This window comes from Nicotiana tabacum, chromosome 4 (genome assembly GCF_000715075.1).
Source record: "Nicotiana tabacum cultivar K326 chromosome 4, ASM71507v2, whole genome shotgun sequence".
Lineage (NCBI taxonomy): Eukaryota > Viridiplantae > Streptophyta > Magnoliopsida > Solanales > Solanaceae > Nicotiana > Nicotiana tabacum.
In genome coordinates, this window is record NC_134083.1 from 147,826,821 (window position 1) to 147,849,537 (window position 22,717).

The following is a 22,717-nucleotide window of genomic DNA, read 5'->3' on the forward strand; positions in this document are numbered from 1 at the left end:
CATGAGGTCTTTCTACTGAGATGTCATATGCCTCAAATCATGCAGTATTGATCTATTTCACTTGTACTGAGTTTAACTGTTGAACATGAAAGCATGCCTACATTTCTGTACTATTATTTTTACTGGACTGTACCTGGGGAGCTCACCATTTCTTTTAGCCCAGAGGTTAGTCTTGTTACTTATTGAGTTAGTTGTACTCATACTATACTCTGCACCTCGTGTGCAGATCCAGGTGCTCCCGGATACGACGACTGCTAGAATTCTGAGTTATTTCTGTTGGAGAGTATCAAGGTAGCTGCTTGACGACCACAGACTTGATTCCCTTCCTCTTTAGTTATTGTACTGTTCTATACTTCAGACAGTGATGTTTATCAGTCAGACTTTGTATTCATTTAGATGCTCATGTACTCACTGACACCAGGTTTTGGGGAGTGTTCGTATCAGTATTTGTGGGATTTTGTATTGTATTTAATTATTGTATTTTCAAACTTAAGAGAAATTGTGGTTTATCGAGCTTATCGGCTTGCCTAGTATCGAGATAGGCGCCATCACGACAGGTTGGGATTTTGGGTCGTGACATAGTCACTTTCCACCATGCCTCTCAAATCGCTCTAATCTTCCATAAGGTATATGGCTATTCTACCACATAATCCATATGCTACTCTGCCACTCCCATTTCGGTCAAACCATCTCCTTTAAGCAACTTCTCGACCTCCGCTTCTCATGCTTGACCTGCTAGTAATTCATCTGCCGTGAGTCACCTCTCGCTGTGTCCTTCCTCATACTTCACCGCCCAAATGTTGCCTCAAATCAAATCCATATATGTAGCATCGGAACTAAGGAATTGCTACCAACTCTAAACCTCCTAGAAGATCATCTTCCTCGAGCCATCAACATTAGAAATACCACCAATTCGATTCTGAACCGCTGCACACCGCTATCTCTGACAACCGCCCCTCAGGCACCATTTCACCACACCCTGCCCCGAAGGCAAAATCCAAGAAGACCATAACACCGGCGAACCATAATGCGTTTAAAGAAGGACGGCGATACCGCATCACAATGAAAATTCCACCACGCTCGAAAATATCAAGTCTCGTTACTTCATCAACCAAACCTGGACATCTATAGTCCAATTGCCTTTCCTCCGCTGGAATTAAATGTTGAACCCCTTAATCAGGCACTGAGAAATCCTCTCTTCATGCAATTCACTACCTCAACACATAAACGAGAACCTTACCATTACACCAACATTGTACGATAACAACGCATAAACATCATAGCAATCCGTGCGCAGTCTCGAAACCATAGAAAATACAGATACTGAGCTGGAACAAAAGAACATCCTTCCGCAAGGCAAATGATAATAGCCTGCCCGAACACGCGGGGAAAAACATCTTGCACCACGTTTACAGTATCACCACAACTCCTCGACGCCAAATTGATTACAAGCGCTTCGCGTCGCATAAGATTGAGTAGGAAGAAAATAAAGGCACAAGCCCCAATGGAATCAAATCGCACGATGAGGAAATCAAGAAGGGAAGTGCTCCTAACGGCCCTGTAGCCTCTTGAAGATAAGTACATACGTTTATGTACCGATCCGCAAGACTCAACTAGACTTTCTCATGACTCGTGAGACTTAAGTGAACCTAACGCTCTGATACCAAGCTGTCACAACCCTAAATCCACTAAAGGTCGTGGTGGCGCCTAACACCGCCTAACACCGTCGTCTTAAAAGAACACACTGCCCAGCAACCTCTCGCACCTACGGCCACTTGACTGCTTCTGCGATTCCGCAGGTGCGGCCAAAATAACACTTCTGCGGTCACCCTTCAGCCCCCTGCCTTCGCATCTGTAGACAAGACTCCGCTTTTGCGGAGTCGCACTCGCACCTGCGACCAACAATCTGCTTCTATGGTCCCGCAGGTGCGGCACAAACCTCGCACCTGCGCCTCTAACCCGCCTCACTCCCTATCGCTTCTGCGACCACTGGGCCGCTTCTGCGGTCTCGCAAATGCGGGAAACTCTTCGCACTTGCGGCCGCTGCCAGTCCCTTCCCATTTCACTTTTCCAAGCTCGGCCTCGCTTCTGCGACCAAGACAAAGCAGAAGCGATCATACCAGTTGTTGTCCAGCTTCAGCATTTCTTAAGTCCAAAAATCAATTTGTTAACCATCCGGAATTCACCCGAGGCCCTTGGGACCTTAACCAAATGTACCAACACGTCCCAAAATATAATACGAACTTAGTCGAAGCCTCAAACCACGTCAAACAACAACGCAGGGCATGGCAGGGCGTGGCCATGGCACGGTGTCGGACGTGGTAGGATATGGCCATGGCACGACGCAGGACATGAAGGGACATGGCAGGACGCAGGACATGGCAGGGCGTGGCCATGGCCCGACGTCGGACGTGGCAGGACATGGCCATGGCACGACGCAGGATATGGCCATGGCACGACGCAGGACATGACAGGACATGGCCACGGCAGGACGCAGGACATGGCAGGACGCAGGACATGGCAGGGCGTGGCCATGGCTCGGCGTCGGACGTGGAAGGACATGGCCATGGCACGACGCAGGGCGTGAGCAGAAGGTACCTGGGGGCTTGCTTGAGCCCTTACCAAATGCAAAAAGGCCATGGGACACTGTCACAATGGACTTTATTACGTGATTGCCAAATTCAAAAGGCTTTGGCATGATTATGGTATTGGTCGATCGTTTTTCCGAGAATGCTACCTTCATCGCCACTACCACCAATTGCAAAGCCAAAGAGGCAGCTTGTTCCTACGGGACGCGGTAAAGCATTGGGGCATTCCAAAGCAAATTATTAGCGACCGTGATCCATGTTTCACTGGTACTTTTTGTAGGGAGTTGTTCAACTTATTGGGTTCGGATTGCACTTCTCAACAAGTTTCTATCCCAAACGGATGGCCAAACGGAGAGGGTCAATACGCTTGTGGAGCTGTACTTAAGATACTTCATTAGCGCAAATCAGAAGGACTGGGCAAAGCTGCTTGACACAAATCAATTCTCATACAATTTGCAACGTAGGGAATCAACCGGGAGGAGCCTTTGAGCTTCTAATAGGGCAGCAGCCCAACACACCATAGTCCTTTCCCGTGAGTGCGGAATTGAAGAACCCATGCACATTTCATATGGCAAAGGCATGGGAAGAGCATGTTGATATGGCCAGGTCTTATCTACACAAGGTTGTCCGCAAGATAAAGAAATTTGCTGATCGTAAGCATCGTCCGATTCACTATGGAATTGGGGATAAAATCATAGTAAAGCTTAATCCCTGTCAATTCAAGTCATTGAGAGGCTTTAATCAAAGCTTGATCTGACGTTACGAGGGGCCATTCGAGATCATTGCCAAGGTGGGCAAGATTTCTTATAGACTAGACATGCCACACCATTTGAAAATATATCCAGTCTTCCATGGTAGCCAATTGAAGTCATACTATGAAGACAGGTGGACGTGGAGTTCCCTCACCCCTTCAGCTATTGACAAGAAGATTGAGGCCATAATTGATCATCAATTGGTCCGAGGCAAAAGTTGGGGCAATTCAAGTGCTCAATTTCTTGTCCATTGGAAGGGGCTATCACCTGAGGAGGTGTCGTGGAAAAAATACAAAGATTTATGGCACTTCAAGGATCAAGTGCATGATTACTTGAAGCTTTGTGGCGCCGCGATCGTCGCCATTTCAGGTAGGGAGAGTGTACTGCCCCGCCAACTTCCCTACTGGCTTTGCTGCCTAAAGCACCACCATTTGATTCAAACTTAGCTGGCACAAGCCATGGAGCCTTTCCACACAAGCTCTCAACGTTAGGCACCCTTTTCTCTTCTAGTTAGGCACCTTTAGGGTAGATTCTCTTGTAATTTAGGCCAAGTAGTGGCTAGCCCAATTATATATACATGTATAGGCCTTAAGGCAAGGCATCTCATACTTTGTATTTTCTCTCTTATCAAGTAAATCTGTAAATTAGCTTTGGCCTCCCAATTTCTGTGTGCCTTTACTTTCATTGTCTTTCATTACCTTTATGTGTGCGCCTTTACTTTGGAGCTAGGTTTCTTGGTAGGATTGAAGTTTTGGATAGCATATAGGCTGTCAACGTTGTCTGCCTACTTGAGTTAGGCCCGTGACAAGCTCTCTTTATTGATTGAGCAATTCATATATCTTTCGTCTCTAAATAAATGTTCCATTTAGCCTTTCCAATAACAAATTATTATCTCTGTCTTTAGATTTTTATTGTTTCTAATTCACTCGCAATAATCATCAATTTGTTAAAGAATACTCACTAGGCACATTTAGGAAATTAACCGGATACTACATTTTACTAGTAGTACTATTAGGTTGACGTTTGTCAGCTAAGTATGCATGTATCGGATTAATACAAAAATTTCTCCTGACCTGTACGAATTTCTGGTGGCAATGTACTCGTCCAAATGCATCTAATACCAAGCAAAGCAAAGGCTCATGCTGATTGGGATACAGTGGGCAGTGGCTTTGTTCAGTTTTGCAAAGGCAGCAACTTCTGTACACATAAGTGAACGGTGAAGCACGCAAAAGCAGAGCATCCACAAACGCAAATAGTATTGAGCCAGGGGCTTCGATGAATGTATCAAAAAGCTTCGCGCAGCTGACTTTATGACCAACTAGTAGACATCAAATACCAAAAAAGATTTTGAATGACGATGAAATCTATTGTATTTTACAACAACTGCAAACACAACATTGGGCTGTAAAAGTAAAAGATAGCATCTGAATATGTAAAAAACTGTCTGCCGGGTTGTGTATAGTTTCCTTAATAACCTTGAATAAATTCAACTCCAATGTGCTATTTAAATGGCAACCTGATGCCATGATCAGCTATAATGTTAAATCAAAAAGAAATCACTCAGTTTCTGAAATCCATTTATAAAACTGTTTCTGTGCCTAGAGCTTCAGAGCAGCTTTTGCCATTGCGAGTGCTCCTTCATAACTTTGATTTCCTCCAATAAACCCACTCATGTGGATAAAAACACAGCCAGGAATTCCTGTTTCCTTGGAGAGTTCATCGTCTCTTAAACCTCGCCACTGAGATGGAAGGGCTTTCCTGCTCTCAAATCTGTCAGGAGCTACACCCACAGCTTGCACTCGCCAACTTTTGCTCCTATCATCCTACAAACATGAAGTCACTGTCACTTGCTGTTTTCTTAATCAAATACAGAAAGAACATTGCCACACTTCGCTCTTTCATGTTTCTCTCTATTTTTACTTCCCACCACTGCCTTTATCATGCTGTGTGATTATTAGCTACTCTTTTCCAGGACAATAACACTGGAAAATGTAGCAAAATCATTCCTGAGCACTTCTTCATTTGTTCAACATAGAGATTAAGAAAAAAAGCAGATCTTGATGGAGCAATTAATACTAATGCACACTTCTTCAACCAATCATTCTACAACTGATACAAGTAGTAAATATTTACGGGTGATAAAGTTTCCAGAGCGACCTAAAGGCTAAAAGACAACCCCCACACTATTACTAAACCTGCTCCGAATCTTTCCTCTCCTCGCATACAAGGAACCCAAAATGAAGAATTTAAGCAGAAATATGAGACAAAACATTAACTGTAGCGCAGAAACGGAAGAACGAAACAGCAGAGAACTCAGGCACCTGATATAAAGCATATTTGATGGGAGGATCAATCTTCATCTCCTCTTCCAGCTCAAACAAATGAAGCTTCCACTGTTGGACAGGAATACAAAAATAAAATGTATTTTCAGTACAGAGTTCATACTAGCAGTGAATATTCACTTTTGTTAATGATAACTCAAGGTATTTCATTAACTAAAAACACAAGGTGTGTACAAAAGTATGTCCCAAATGTGAGGAAGTGACTTAAGCACAGTTAGCTAATAAGCTACCCCAATCATATATACACAGGAATATTCTTTAGACGTAAAACATACATGCAACCTTCCTATACGACATATATCTCTTACACTATTCTGGCAATTTTCCAGTTCTTTCATTCCACTGTTCATAAGATGCATAATGGAAATTGCCTTTCTTTTTATCAACCTACAAATCCTACAACTCGTTATTGTTTCCTCCACCGTTACTTCGTATTGCCCATGCAACGTATTGAACATGCTAGATTCCACAAGTGCATAGTAAATTTGTGGTGCAATAGGATATGGATAGAATATGGTCAGTGTCTTTCCCCCTTTCTCTACATAGAGAACAATAGCTTGCTATCATTCTTCTCATTCACAAATTATCTGCTGTGAATATTGTATCCTTAATGGCACACCAAACTAAGAAAGCTGCCTTCTTTAGTGCTTTGGTTAGAACATTTCTTCCACACCTCCCTCCTATTCCACTCTCCGGATAATACGATTTCACCAACGGCGACCTTACCCTTTCCCCTCCACGTCTTCCTAGCCTCTCCCATACTACCACTGAATATTGTGACTCAGGTTCATCACAAAATCTGTGATGTATCCCAATTTTACATGTGATGTGATGTATAGCAACCGGAGGAAGTACTCAGTAGAAGGATGCTTCCTAGAAATGAACTACCATATCTGCAGCTTATCAAGATACAAGAGGACAGGTCATTTTAATAAAGTGCCAAATATTTATAGATTGACTGAAAATGGAGATGCTCTACTTATGCTGGTATATAAGTGACATTCAAAAGCTACTATGCCCGACTAAAATTTTGTCCGTACACGTTAGTCACAGTGAGAACTAGGCATTTGATAAAGTTATTTTCTACATGTAAGAAAATGAAGCTAATATACAATCATTATTTAAATTAGCCAAAAAACTTAAAAACTTGTGACCTCTAGCACTATTTAGCTATAAACAAAGCAAATTTTAATGATGTTCATGCTGCCTCATGCACAAAAGTTTACTTACCGGGCAAAACGTAGTAAGAACTACAATCTCTCCACTAGGATCAATCTTGTGTCTTGCAGCAAGGCACTCCATAACGATTGAGCGTGCTGGTAACCATGATCTTACATGAAAGCGGACGCTCTGTGCATAGACAAACATGTTAACTCAGGGAAAGAAACTGAACCATACGCTCATTCTAAAACCTGCCTCTTTCAGAATAAAATTAAGCTTATAAATGTGTTATCTAAATGACTTAAGACAGTCTGGTGCCAAAAAAGGGCACTCTGAAGACCAACCATTATGCTAGTACAGGGGCGAAGCTATGCTGGCCCAAGGGTGGTCGACCACCCTTCGCCGAAAAATTATACTACGTATAAGGTAAAATATTGCTTGTTATTGATTAAAAATAGACTTTGAACACCCTTGCATAGCCCACTGGCAAAGGGTTTTCAAAATTTGAACACCCTTATTGAATTTCTTGGTTTCGCCACTGTGCTAGTATAAACTTTATATTACTAACCAAAGAAAATAGAAACAAAGCTTTTTAGCTCTGTTAAGAAAGTCTTACATTCAAGAACTCACTGCCAGCTAAATCCATTGCACGTTCGAAAGCTTCATTCTCCTTTTCAGAAGACTGATCAGGTTCAATCCAGTCCAAGTTTAGTCTTCCAACTCGTGAGGACAAATGAGTATTATTTACGTATCTTGGTGGCTGGTCTGTATCGTACTGATTGATCCCATTGTCGACTGCATCAATTGCCTGTTCGCAGTCGGCAATTGTATTAGGCTTACTAATAGTACTAGAGATATGGTAGTTTGATCCTTCAATTATATCACATGGTATCAGCTCTCAAGATTTTAAGTAAACCTTGCAAATACTTGTAATAACATAAAAAAGAAACAAAATCAGAAAATAAGAATCCAATCACAAACCACAACATAGACACAATTGATGATTTTAACATCAGTAACTTGGAGATAAGAAGATTCCAAGAAATAATTATTTCTCAGACTGAATGCCTTACCTCCATGAAGCTCTTGTAAATAGCAAGGAACAACCTATGAACGTCCGGATGTTCTTCATCAACTTGGAGCTCCTTTGCAATTATCTCCTTCCCAAAGTGCTATGAAGCAGGAAAGGCCAAGTAAATTGCAATTAAGAGCTACATATGAAATTAATCAAAATACATTAGAGCTAAGTAATTTTCTAGCCAAATGGAAGACCTTGAATTACTAAACTTCCATAAAGAGTCACTACAAGGTATCCAATCCACAAGCTAGTATTCCCCCACGTCAAAATTCTGTGAAATTTCCAACACTCGATCATATATTCCAAAATGGTCCAATCACTTTTAAGTTTTCGAATCCTTTCATAATCTAAAGGCGTAGATTAAATATTGAAACCTCAATTTTTCTTAAATTGTGTAAAAATTACATGAGTGACAATATTTATATGAGGGAGGAAGTACACAGTGACATACAACATAGTTGAAATTTAGAACGGAAAGGGTGAGACTTATGCACATCCATGACATTAACTATTTACATAAAGAAAGAAATTACCTTGTAAACAAGACCAGCACTGCTAAGCTTAGTAGTGAAACCATGTCCAAAGACCTCTTGAAATCCCTTTTGGTGATGATCATAACGGTCTCGACTAGGATCATAAACCCCACCAACATCAAGCACCGCATCAAGCGTTTCCAACACCTTTCATTCATTCAAGCATTTCGTCAAACATTTTACCTACATAAGCCTTCCCAAACATCTAATTACCCACAAACCCCAATACCCAATAACATAATACGCACAAAAAAAATTAAGCTAACCTGGGTATCGCGAGTACGGACAATCTGAGCATTGTAAAACTTGTTTGTAAGACGAATCATGAAGCAACCAAGAGCTTCATCACAATGGAAGCTACCATTGTGAGTACCTACTCGCTTTAGGGGAACATGGTTTGAAGGGGAAGACACAGGTGAGAAAGACGAGGAGTTAGCGGTAGCCATTACTAGAGAGAATGCGAGAGGATTTTGATGTTTGAAGGTGAAGAGTTTAGGTTTTTGGAGTAGAGTTCTGCTGAAAACTGAGAGCATTTCTTAAACCCAAACAATGTAGTCAATTTAATAGCCGACTATGCTAAGTAGTTAGTAGTACATTTATTTATTTTTAGAACAATAGTAGCACAAAAAAGTTTCTTTTAGAAAAATTTTAATACCTTTTTGTTCACTTTTACTTGTCAAATATGAACTTTGTATATCCCTTAAAAAATACTCTCTCCGTTCACTTTTAGTTGTCCACTTTGAACTTTTCACGACCCTTAAAAAATAATAATAAAGTGTATAATTTACCATGATACACATATTAATTGGTGTATAATCTTAATAGATTTGGAAAATTATTTGGAATGAGTAATTAATGCTAAGGGTGAAACAAAAAAAATAAATTATTTTTCTCTTGATATGCGAAAAGTGATAAGTAAAAATAAAAATTTATTTTTAGAATACTTGACAACTAAAAGTGAACGAAGGGAGTAATAAATAAAGTGCATAATTTACCATGATACCCATATTTTTGATGCATATTTTTAATAAATTTGAGAAAATGATTTAAAATGAGTAATTAATATTGTGGGTATAACAATAAAAAAAGAAATTATCTTCTCTTGATATGCTAAAAGTGACAAGTAAAAATAAAAATTTATTTTTAAAATATTAAAAAAGTAAAAATAAACGGAAGAAATAATAATAATAATAATAATAATAATAATAATAATAATAATAATAATAATAATAATAATAATAATAATAATAATAATGAAAACTTAGTGGAAAGGGGAGGCATGCAAAGGAATGTGTTCGGACAAAATTTGAGTTGACGTTGAAAAATTTATTTAAAGATAAATTTTAAAAAATGGTAAAAGTTAAGGTAGTCAAACTGAAAGCTTAAATATGCTAGGTACATTTAGGCACAAAAGATTATATTTTAAAAAGATTAGAATGGAAACAAAGCCTAAAAACTAAAAAGCAAATTTAAATATGTATTCTCAAGTCTTAACCAATAGCGTAAACAAATCAGACTTTCCACCTCTTTCGTATTTCAGTACAAAGTCGATTCGAAACGTTCAATTTAAAAAAAGACAAAGTATGAGATAAACATAATTGGGATTCTTTGAAAATAAAAGAAAATTAAATGAAAACTAAACAAAGAAAGTTACTACAATTAAAAAAGAAGAACTTACGAACTTACAATTGCATATCATGTTTTTTCAGATTATCGACTCTTATAATCTAATAATGATGGTGTTCGAGATAATTTGTATGTATTTTAATTAGTAATTTATCGATGTCTGTTACTGTTACGATCCGAAATTTTCCACCGATGGGACCGTGATGGCGCCTAACATTTCACTTGTTAGGCAAGCCAATGTTAGAAAATTATTTACCAATTTCTTATTTCCATTTAGTAATTAACATTAATTAACTACAACGAAATGTAACAAGTGCGGAATATCATAAATCTGTATTAACTACTACCACCCGGATCTGAAGTCGCAATTCACAAGCATTCTAGAATTTACAACAAGTAATGGTCCGAAAGAAATACAACTGTCTGAATGAAAGAAAACAGTAAGACATAAAGGACAAACGGTGACTTCAAGGTCTGTGAACGCCGACAAATCTACCTTGAGTCTTCGGACAGCGGACCAATAGCAAATCTCGATCAACCTGAGCCGGTATCAAAATCTGCACAGAAAGTGCAGAGTGCAGCATCAGTACAACCGACCTCATTTACTGGTAAGTATCGAGCCTAACCTCGGCGAAATAGTGACGAGGCTAGGACAAGACACCCACATATAACCTGAACAGTATAATCATGCTAGTGGCAATAATAGTAATTAAGAAATAACAAGAAATAATAGGAGGGGAACATACAGTAGGGAAATACAATATAAGGAGTGAGAATAATGAAAAGACATAATTAAACCGGAAATCCTTAAACGAATTGAGCAATTAAGACAACAAGGAAAACTGTACGGCATCACCCTTCGTACTTTTACTCTCTTGCTCACAATATATATAAATTATGCACGGCATCACCCTTCGTACTTTACACTCTTCCTCGCAATATAATTAAATTATGCACTGCATCACCCTTCGTGATTTACACTCTTTCTCATAATATAATTAAATTATACACGGCATCGCCCTTCGTGCTTTACACTCTTCTTCACAATTCACAAAATCAATAACAACGGATAGAGAGGAGTTTCACAAAAAAATTAATATTTCATAAATGATTACTTTCACAATTAAACATCTCAACCTCGAATCAATATTCACAATTTTATCGACCTTGGTGGAACCGGATACAAGTTTTCCAACATTTCAACAACAACAATAAGCATGGATAACAAGATTTAAGACTATAAATTTGCAAGAATGGAATTTCACTCGCGTACTATGACTCGACCACAACGTATAGATGCCCATCATCTCAACTATACATCGTATTTAACAATAAAACACGTAGCAAATACTCACACAATACCTATTCCCTCAAGCCATAGTTAGACACAATACTTACCTCGCTCCGAAGGTCACTTAATTCTCAATCACAGCTTTTCCTTTGAAATTCACCTCCAAACCACTCGTATCTATTCAAAAATTACTCAATAATATCAAATATTGCTAAAGAAATCAATTATATTTCATAAATTAAATTTTCCAAATTGTTTTCCTCCAAAAAGTCGAAAAATCGACCTCGGGCCCGCTTGGTCAAAACCCGAGGTTCGGACCAAAATCCTTTTACCCATTCACCCCCGAGCCCGAATATGTAATTAGTTTTGGAATCCGACCTCAAATCGAGGTCTAAATTCCCAAATTCCCGAAATTCCTAGTTCCTTCCCTAATTCTACAATGAAAACTCTAGATTTTTGGTTAAAGATTCAAGAAATATAATGGGTAATTGAAAGAAAATAGTTTAGAATCACTTACCAACACTTTGGGGAAGAAAATGATTTTTGGAAATCGCCTCTACCCGTTTGGTTTTTGAAAATGTTGAAGAAATGGCTCAAACCCGTGTTTGGAGTCTGTTTTAAGCCACTGGACAGGCCTTCATCGCGTTCGCGAGAGGCCTGTCGCGATCGCGATGCACAGCGGCCTAAGGCCTTCGCGTTCGCGAGTCTTCCTACGCGTTCGCGTAAGGCAACTCCCTCCTAGCCTTCGCGTTTGCGACCCAGTGGACGCGTTCGCGTAGAAGAACATGACCAACCCTCCCCCAGGTCCCCAAGTGCTTCGCGTTCGCGATGGTCAGGTCGCGTTCGTAAAGGGTAAATCCCCCATCACTTCGCATTCACGACCAGGCCTTCGCGTTCGCGAAGAAGAAGTCTTAGCCTCACCAGTTTACTCTTCGCGTTCGCGAGAGGACCTTCGCGAACGCGAAGAAGGATATGCCAGACACCAGAATCTGCAGAAAACGAAAATTTTCCCAAGTCCAAAACATCCCGTGGCCTATCCGAAACTCACCCGAGCCCTCAGGGATCCAAACCAAACATGCACACCATTCTAAAAATATCATACAAACTTACTCGCGTGATCAAATCGCCAAAATAATATCTAGAACTACGAATTTAGCACCAAATCAAATGAAATTCTCAAGAACACTTTAAAATCTGTATCCTCTCAACTGGACGTCCGAATCACGTCAAATCGACTCTGTTTTTCACCAAAATTTACAGACAAGTCTTAAATATCATAATGAAACTGTACCGGGCTCCGAAACTAAAATACGGACCCGATACTAACAATGCCAAACATCGATCAATTGTTAAAAATAATTAATTTTTAGACTTTTAATTTTTATCAAAAATTCATAACTTGAGCTAGGTACCTCCGAATTCGATTCCGGGCATACGCCCAGGTCCATAATTCGATACGGACCTAACGGGACCGTCAAAACACGGATTCGGGCCTGTTTACCAAAAATATTGACCGAAGACAACTAAAATCAACTTTTAAGGCAAAAATTCTTATTTTCATTAGTTTTTAACATAAAAGCTTTTCGAAAACTTGCCCGGACTGCGCACACAAATCAAGGAGGGTAAAAATGAGATTTTTAAGGCTTAACAGCGCAGATTCGAGTTCTAAAACATAAGATGACCTTTTGGGTCATCACAATCTCCACTTCTAAAACAACCGTTCATCCTCGAACGGACATAGAATAGTACCTGGGCTGGTAAAAAGGTGGGGGTATCTACTCCGCATATCGGACTCGGACTCTCAAGTAGCTGCCTCAATAGGCTAACCTCTCCACTGCACTCGAACTGAAGGGTAACTCTTTTACCTCAACTGACGAACCTGCCGGACTAGAATGGCCACCGGCTCCTCCTCGTAAGTCAAATCCTTGTCCAACTGGACAGAGCTAAAATCTAACACGTGGGACGGGTCACCATGATATTTTTGGAGCATAGACACATGGAATACCGGATGAACTGAAGATAACCCTGGAGGCAGCGCAAGTTTATAAACTACCTCCCCCACTCTCTCAAGGATCTCAAATAGCCCGATATACCTAGGGCTCAACTTGCCCTTCTTCCCGAACCTCATTACACCCTTCATGGGTGATACCCGGAGTAACACTCTCTCTCCAACCATGAATGCAACATCACAAACTCTACGATCGGCATAACTCTTCTGCCTGGACTAAGCTGTGCGAAGTCGATCCTGAATAATCTTGACCTTATCCAAGGCCTCCTGAACTAAATCTGTACCCAATAATCGAGCCTCTCCCAGCTCGAACCACTCAACTGGCGACCGATACCGCCTACCATATAATGCCTCATAGGGAGCCATCTGAATGCTTGACTGGTAGCTGTTATTGTAGGTGAACTCTGCAAGGGGTAAGAACTGATCCCACGATCCTCCGAAGTCTATAACACGAGCGCGGAGCATATCCTCCAAAATCTGAATAGTACGCTCGGACTGCCCGTCCGTCTGAGGATGAAATGTTGTGCTCAACTCAACCCACGTACCCAACTCACACTGAACTGCCCTCCAAAAGTGCGAGGTAAACTGCGTACCTCGATCAGAAATGATAGACATGGGTACACCGTGAAGACGGACGATCTCCCGAATATAAATCTCTGCCAACCTCTCCGAGGAATAGGTAACTGCCATAGGAATGAAATGCGCTGACTTAGTTAGCCTGTCCACAATAACCCAAAACTGCATCAAACTTCCTCTGAGTCCAACAACAAAATCTATAGTGATACGTTCCCACTTCCACTCAGGAATATCTAACCTCTGAAGTAACCCACCAGGTCTCTGATGCTCACACTTTACCTGCTGGCAATTTAGGCACCGAGCTACATAGGCAACTATGTCCTTCTTCATTCGCCTCCACCAATAATGCTACCTCAAGTCCTGATATATCTTGGCGGTGCCCGGATGAATAGAATACCGGGAACTGTGGGACTTCTCAAGGATCAACTCACGAAGTCCATCCACATTAGGCACACAAATACGACCCTGCATCCTCAAAACTCCGTCATCTCCAACATTAACCTGCTTGGCACCCTCGTGCCGCACTGTGTCTCTAAGGACAAGTAAATGAGGATCGTCATCCTGCCGATCTGTGATGCGCTCAAACAAAGAAGACCGAGCAACTGTACAAGCTAGAACACGGCTGGGCTTAGAAACATCTAACCTCACGAACTGGTTGGCCAAGTCCTGAACATCCAATGCAAGCGGTCTCTCATCAACTGGAATATATGCAAGGCTACCCATACTGACTGACTTTCTACTCAAAGCATCGGCCATCACATTGGCCTTCCCGGGATGATACAATATAGTGATATCATAGTCTTTCAATAGCTCCAGCCACCTCCTCTGCCTCAAATTGAGTTCCTTCTGCTTGAACAAATACTGCAAGCTCCGATGATCAGTGAATACCTCACATGGCATGCCGTAAAAATAGTGCCTCCAAATCTTCAGCGCGTGAACAATGGCTGCCAGCTCTAGATAATGAACAGGGTAATTCTTCTCGTGAACCTGCAGCTGCCGTGAAGCATATGCAATAACCTTGCCTCCCTGCATCAATACCGTACCCAGACCAATACGAGATGCGTCACAATATAATGTATAAGATCCTGAACCTGTGGGTAACACCAATACCGGTGCCGTAGTCAAAGCAGTCTTGAGCTTCTGAAAGCTCGCTTCACACTTGTCTGACCACCTGAACGGGGCACCCTTCTGGGTCAATCTGGTCAATGGGGCTGCTATGGATGAAAACCCCTCCACAAATCGATGGTAATAGCCCGCCAAACCCAAGAAACTATGGATCTCTGTAGCTGATGTAGGTCTAGGCCAGTTCTGGACTGCCTCAATCTTCTTAGGATCCACCTAAATACCCTCTGCTGATACAACGTGACCCAAGAAAGCAACTGAACTCAACCAAAACTCGCATTTTGAGAACTTAGCATATAACTGGCTATCTTTTAGAGTCTGAAGAACGATCCAAAGATGCTGCTCATGCTCCTCTCGACTGTGGGAGTAGATCAAGATATCATCAATAAACACAACCATAAAGGAATCCAAGTAGGGTTTGAACACCCGGTTCATCAAATCCATGAATGCTGTTGGGGCATTTGTCAGCCCAAATAACATCACTAGAAACTCATAATGTCCATACCGAGCTCGAAAAGCTGTCTTAGGAACATCGGATGCCCTAATCCTCAACTAATGGTAGCCAGATCTCAAATCAATTTTTGAAAACACCTTGGCACCCTGAAGCTGATCAAATAAATCATCAATCCTCTGCAATGGATATTTGTTCTTGATGGTGACTCTGTTCAACTGCCGATAATCTATACACATCCTCATCGATTCATCTTTCTTCTTCACAAACAACACAGGTGCACCCCAGGGCGAGACACTAGGTCTAATGCAGCCCTTATCAACCAAATATTGCAACTGCTCTTTCAATTCTTTCAACTCTAGCGAGGCCATGCGATATGGCGGAATGGAAATACGCTGAGCGCCCGGAGCCAAATCAATGCAGAAATCAATATCCCTGTCGGGTAGCATCCCCGGTAGGTCTGCAGGAAACACCTCTGGAAACTCTCGAACAACCGGCACTGAATCTATGGAAGGAACCTCCGCACTAGAATCGCGGACATAAGCCAGATAAGCTAGACACCTATTCTCGACCATATGCCGAGCCTTCACATAAGAGATAACCCTGCTGGCAGAATGGCCAAGATTTCCTCTCCACTCTAATCGAGGTAACCCCTGCAAGGCTAAGGTCACTGTCTTGGCGTGACAATCTAATATAGCATGATAAGGTGACAGCCAATCCATACCTAGTATGACATCAAAATCAACCATGTCGAGAAGTAGGAGATCTACACGAGTCTCAAGACTCCCAATAGTGACCACACACGAACGCTAAATACGATCTACAATAATAACATCTCTCACTGGTGTGGACACATACACATGAGCACTCAAAGAATCACGGGGCACAATCAAATAGGAAGCAAAATAGGATGACACATAGGAGTAAGTAGATCCTGAATCAAATAGAACTGAAGCATCTCTACTGCAAACTAAAACAGTACCTGTGATAACAACGTCAGATGACTCAGCCTCAGGCCTGGCTAGGAAAGCATAACATCGGGGCTGGGGCCCACCACCCTGAACTACGTCCCTGGGATGACCTCTAGCTGGCTGGTCTCCACCTCTAACGGCAGACCTCCACCTCTAACAGTCTAGCCTCTACCTCTGGCTGCCTGACCCCTACCTCTGGCTGGCTGAGCAGGTGGTGCAGCAACTGGTGCCGGAACCATGGCACGAGAACTCTGATGCTGTGAGCTGCCCATTTCCCAAGGAAAAAATCTAGCAATGTGCCTCGAATCACCACAAGTATAACATAACTTCGGTTGCTGTGACTGCTGGCCCTGAAACTGACCCTGTCGACCTGAATAACCACCCTGATGACTCTGGAGTGGAGGTGCACTAATAGGAGCTGATAGTTCACTGTAGGCTAGCTGGTCGGAATAATACATCTGAGGGCCACGACCACCTGAGGCACCGTGAGATGCCTTTCGGCCTGGGAGGATGGCCTCTACCAAAAGTACTCCGGCCTGTAGGTGAGGCACCATTATACTCACCGGAATGACGAGGTCTCTTGTCAGACCCCTGACCTCCCTCAGTAAGGACCAGTTCGACTCGTCTAGCGACATTAGCAGCCGCCTGAAAAGAAATCTCACTCCCCGTCTCCTTAGCCATCTGCAATCTGATAGGCTGAGCAAGTCCATCGATAAACCTCCTCACCCTCTCTCTCTCTCGGTGGGAAGTAGAAGCATAGCATGGCGGGCCAAATCTACAAAACGGGTCTCATACTGAGTAACAGTCACACTGCCCTACGGGAGACGCTCAAACTGACGGCGACGCTCCTCTCTCAATGTGATAGGCAGAAACTTCTCTATGAAGAGCTGAGAGATCTGGTCCCAAGTAAGAGCAGGCGACCCAGCTGGTCTGGTTAACAAGTAATCTCTCCACCATTTCTTGGCAGAACCCGTCATCTAAAATACAGCAAAATTGACCCTATTGGTCTCCACTATACCTATGTTCCGTAAACCCTTGTGACAGCTGTCAAGATACTCCCGGGGATCCTCTGAAGGAGCATCGCTGAAGTGAACAGGAAAGAGCTTGATAAATCTGTCTAATCTCATAAGGCCTCAGAAGACATAGTTGGCCCATCTCCGACTTGTGCCGCAATAACCGGCTGAACTAATCCGATTGGCTGAGCTGCTGGAGCCTGATACTGGGAGCTATCTACTCTGGAATGGGAGTGGTAGGAGTCTGGGCTCCTCTAGCCTGAGATACTGCTGGTGCCATGGGAAATGCGCCAGTCTGGGCCACACTCTCCATAAGGCCCACCAAATGGACCAAAGCATCCTGAAGTACTGGGGTAGCAATGAACCCCTCCGGAACCTGAGCTGGTCCGGCAGGAACAGTCTGGGCTGGAACCTCCTCGTCAAGCTCTATCTGAGGCTCCCCTACTGGGGCTGCTGCTTGGGCCCTAGGCTGAGCCCTGCCCCTGCCTCGGCCTCTGACACGGCCTCGGCCTCAACCTCTACCCCGCGTAGGAGCTGTCATTGGAGGCTCTGGCTACTGCTCAGCTGAGGAAGCAAAACATGTTCTCGCTATCTGCGAGAGAATAAAAGTAGAAGAGTTCAATCAGTATTAAGAAAGCAAAATCGCACGACAGAGAAGAAAAGAAGTGAAACTTGTTCCTAAACTTCATAGCCTCTGGAAGATAAGCACAGACGTCTCCGTACCGTTCCTCCAAACTCTACTAAGCTTGCACGTGAATCATGAGACCTAAGCAACCTAGTGCTCTGATACCAACTATCACGACCTGAAATTTTCCACCGACGGGACCGTGATGGCACCTAACATTTTATTTGTTAGGTAAGCCAACGTTAGAAAATCATTTATCAATTTCTTATTTTCATTCAGTAATTAACATTAATTAACTACAACGAAATGTAACAAGTGCGGAATATCATAAATCTGTATTAACTACTACCACCCCGATCTGGAGTCGCAATTCACGAGCATTCTAGAATTTACAACAAGTAATGGTCTAAATGAAAGAAAACAGTAAGACATAAAGGATAGACGGGGACTTCAAGGTTTGTGAACGCCGACAGATCTACCTTGAGTCTCCGGACAGCGGACCAGTAGCAAATCTCGATCAACCTGAGCCGGTATCAAAATCTACACAGAAAGTGCAGAGTGCAGCATTAGTACAACCGACCCCATGTACTGGTAAGTATCGAGTCTAACCTCGGCGAAGTAGTGATGAGGCTAGGACAAGACACCCACATATAACTTGAACAGTATAATCATGCTAGTGGCAACAATAGTAAATAAAGAAATAACGCAGAAATAATGGGAAGGGAACATACAGTGGGGGGAAATACAACATAAGGAGAGAATAATGAAAAGATATAATTAAATCGGAAATCCTTAAACAAATTGAGCAATTAAGACAACAAGAAAAACTGCACGGCATCACCCTTCGTGCTTTTACTCTCAACCTTACCAAATAACAAATAAGACTCCACGGCATCACCCTTCGTGCTTTTACTCTCTTGCTCACAATATAAATAAATTATGCACGGCATCACCCTTCGTGCTTTACACTCTTCCTCGCAATATAATTAAATTATGCACGGCATCACCCTTCGTGTTTTACACTCTTCCTCATAATATAAATTAATTATGCACGGCATTACCCTTCGTGCTTTACACACTTCCTCACAATTCACAAAATCAATAACAACTGATAGAGATGAGTTTCACAAGAAAATCAATATTTCATAAATGATTACTTTCACAATTTAACATCTCAAACTCGAATCAATATTCAAAATTTTATCGACCTTGGTGGAACCGGATACAAGTTTTCCAACATTTCAATAACAACAATAAGCATGGATAACAAGATTTAAGACTATAAATTTGCAAGAATGGAATTTCACTCGCGTACTATGACTCGACCACAATGTATAGATGCTCGTCATCTCAACTATACACCGTATTCAACAATAAAACACGTAGCAAATACTCACACAATACCTATTCCCTCGAGCCAAAGTTAGACACAACACTTACCTCGCTCCGAATGTCACTTAATTCTCAATCACACCTTTTTTCTTTGGAATTCACCTCCAAACCACTCGTATCTATTCAAAAATAACTCAATAATATCAAATATTGCTAAAGGAATCAAATATATTTCATAAATTAAATTTTCCAAATTATTTTCCTCCAAAAAGTCGAAAAATTGACCCCGGGCCCGCTTGATCAAAACCCGAGGTTCGGACAAAATTTCTTTTACCCATTCACCCCCGAGTCCGAATATGTAATTAGTTTTGGAATCTGACCTCAAATCGAGGTCTAAATTTCCAAATTGCCGAAATCCCTAGTTTCTACCCTAACCCCTAATTCTACCATAAAAACTCTAGATTTTTGGTTAAAAATTCAAGAAATGTAATGGGTAATTGAAAGAAAATAGTTTAGAATCACTTACCAACACTTTGGGGAAGAAAATGACTCTTGGAAATCGCCTCTACCCGTTTGGGTCTTGAAAATATTGAAGAAATGCCTCAAACCCGTGTTTGAAGTCTGTTTTAAGCCACTGGACAGGTCTTCATCGCGTTCGCGAGAGGCCTGTCGTGATCGCGATGCACAGCGGCCTAAGGCCTTCGCGTTTGCGAGTCTTCCTACGCGTTCGCGTAAGGCAACTCCCCCCTAGCCTTCGCGCTCGCGACCCAGTAGACGCGTTCGCGTAGAAGAACATGACCAACCTTCCCCTAGGTCCCCAAGTGCTTCGCGTTCGCGAAGGGTAAATCCCCATCACTTTGCGTTCGCGACCAGGCCTTCACATTCACGAAGAAGAAGTCTCAGCCTCACCAGTTTACTCTTCGCGTTCGCGAGAGGACCTTCGCGAACGCGAAGAAGGATATGCTAGACACCAGAATCTGCAAAAAACCAAAATTTTCCCAAGTCCAAAATATCCCGTGGCCTATCCGAAACTCACCCGAGCCCTCGGGGCACCAAACCAAACATGCACACCAGTCTAAAAGCATCATACAAACTTTCTCGCGTGATCAAATCGCCAAAATAACATCTAGAACTGTGAATTTAGCACCAAATCAAATGAAATTCTCAAGAACACTTTAAAATCTGTATCCTCTCAACTGAACGTCTGAATCATGTCAAATCGACTCCGTTTCTCACCAAATTTCATAGACAAGTCTTAAATATCATAATGAAACTGTATTGGGATCCGGAACCAAAATACGGACCCGATACTAACAATGCCAAACATCGATCAATTCTTAAAAATAAATAATTTTTAGACTTTTAATTTTCATAAAAAATTCATAACTTGAGCTAGGGACCTCCGAATTCGATTTCGGGCATACGCCCAGGTCCCATAATTCGATACGGACCTACCGGGACCGTCAAAACATGGATTCGGGCCCGTTTACCAAAAATATTGACCGAAATTAACTAAAATCAACTTTTAAGGTAAAAATTCTTATTTTCATTAGTTTTCAACATAAAAACTTTCCGGAAACCTGCCCGAACTGCGCACGCAAATAGAGGAGGGTAAAAATGAGATTTTTAAGGCTTAAGAGCTCAGATTCGAGTTCTAAAATATAAGATGACCTTTTGGGTCATCACAGTTACTTACCATCATTATAAATATCAAATATTTTTATCCACCAATATTTAGATAAATGAGAAAAAAAATCACCTAACAATTTATATTTGACTTAAGCCAAACTGTTACAAGCTTTGACAGAAATCATATCGTGTAGAACTGTTTCAACTGTTCACCTTTGAAAATATCCAATTATTTTGAATTCGAATATGAGGTCACTTAGGAATAAAACTAATATTTTATTATTCTCAAGAACATCATATTTGTCTAATTCAATTTCCAGTTCATGATTTTAATATATACATATATTTTTGGAATATGTACTTATTTATACTTATACCTTAAAAAAGATACTATTATATGATAATACCGTGATTAGTTAGCGTGTGTTTAACCAATTCACCTTGTCAATATTCTTTTTGTAACTACATAATTTTATTTACCGTGTATGAATTAGGGGAATTTGCAGGCATACCCTATATTTGTGCCACCTTTTAACCTGTATTCTATTTTTAAAAATTATTGATTTGGTACCTGGTTGACAAAACATCCGTAATAATATTACCATTATACCCCTGACAAAACATATAAAAGATGCATCACGCATAAATCACTTTACGGTTCTCCTCCATCACTCCGTCCCTCCTCAGATCTTCTCTCGCATCTGCCATAATCACGAAACCAGAAAGTTGAACCAGATTCAAATTCCAAATTTAAAATTACAAAATACATTGTAAGTAGTGCAAATCATCTTCAGAATTCAAATTAGTTTTTGAAACTGACTAATCTTCATGAATTCATCATGCTTTTTAAGTTTTAATTCAATCAACCCATATATTTTAATCATACTTGCATGAAGTTATAGAATAAATTTGTTTCTGGATATTGTTAAATGCAGGACACATAGGCATTCAACAGTTTTGTCATGAGAACAAACATGCTGAAGTTTTTGGTTTGTTTGCTAGAACATGATACTAAACAAGCTGAGTTTTTACATAATTTGCTAAACCTTCATACCAAAATGCCGAAGTCTTTGTCTTGTAATATAAACAAGCTGAAGTTTTTTAGTTCATTTCCTAATACTTCAGCACTAAAATATGCTGAAGTTTTGTCCTGGATTCAATAGTTTTGTCATGAGCTTTTTTCGAAACTTCAGCAGAAGATGCTGAAGTTGTTTAGTTCATTTGTAAAAATTTCAAGACAAACCTGCTGAAATTTTTCTCCTGCACTATGTAATTTCCTAGTGAATTTAACTAGCTGAGTTTTTACATTATTTGCTAAACCTTCACACCAAAATGCTGAAGTCTTTATCTTGCAGTAAAACAAGCTGAAGTTTTTTAGTTCATTTGCTAATACTTCAATACTAAAATATGCTGAAGTTTTGTCCTGGATTCAATAGTTTTGTCATGAGCTTTTTCCAAAACTTCAGCAGAAGATGCTGAAGTTGCTTAGTTCATTTGTAAAAACTTCAGGACAAACCTGCTGAAATTTTTCTCTTGCACTATGTAATTTCCTAGTGAATTTAACTAGCTGAGTTTTTATATAATTTGCTAAACCTTCACGCCAAAATGCTGAAGTCTTT

General features: G+C 41.1%; 1 protein-coding gene across 1 annotated transcript; it reads right to left on the reverse strand.

Annotated features, from left to right (window-relative positions):
- Positions 1-4,771: 4,771 nt before the first annotated feature.
- On the reverse strand, positions 4,772-9,026 carry LOC107800730 (uncharacterized). The gene is made up of 7 exons (XM_016623953.2): positions 8,721-9,026; positions 8,455-8,601; positions 7,917-8,015; positions 7,460-7,651; positions 6,913-7,032; positions 5,662-5,733; positions 4,772-5,163 (listed from the first exon to the last, which is right to left on the reverse strand). The coding sequence occupies exons 1-7, from the start codon at positions 8,985-8,987 to the stop codon at positions 4,939-4,941; spliced, it is 1,122 nt and encodes a 373-aa protein (XP_016479439.2). The 5' UTR covers positions 8,988-9,026; the 3' UTR covers positions 4,772-4,938.
- Positions 9,027-22,717: the final 13,691 nt, after the last annotated feature.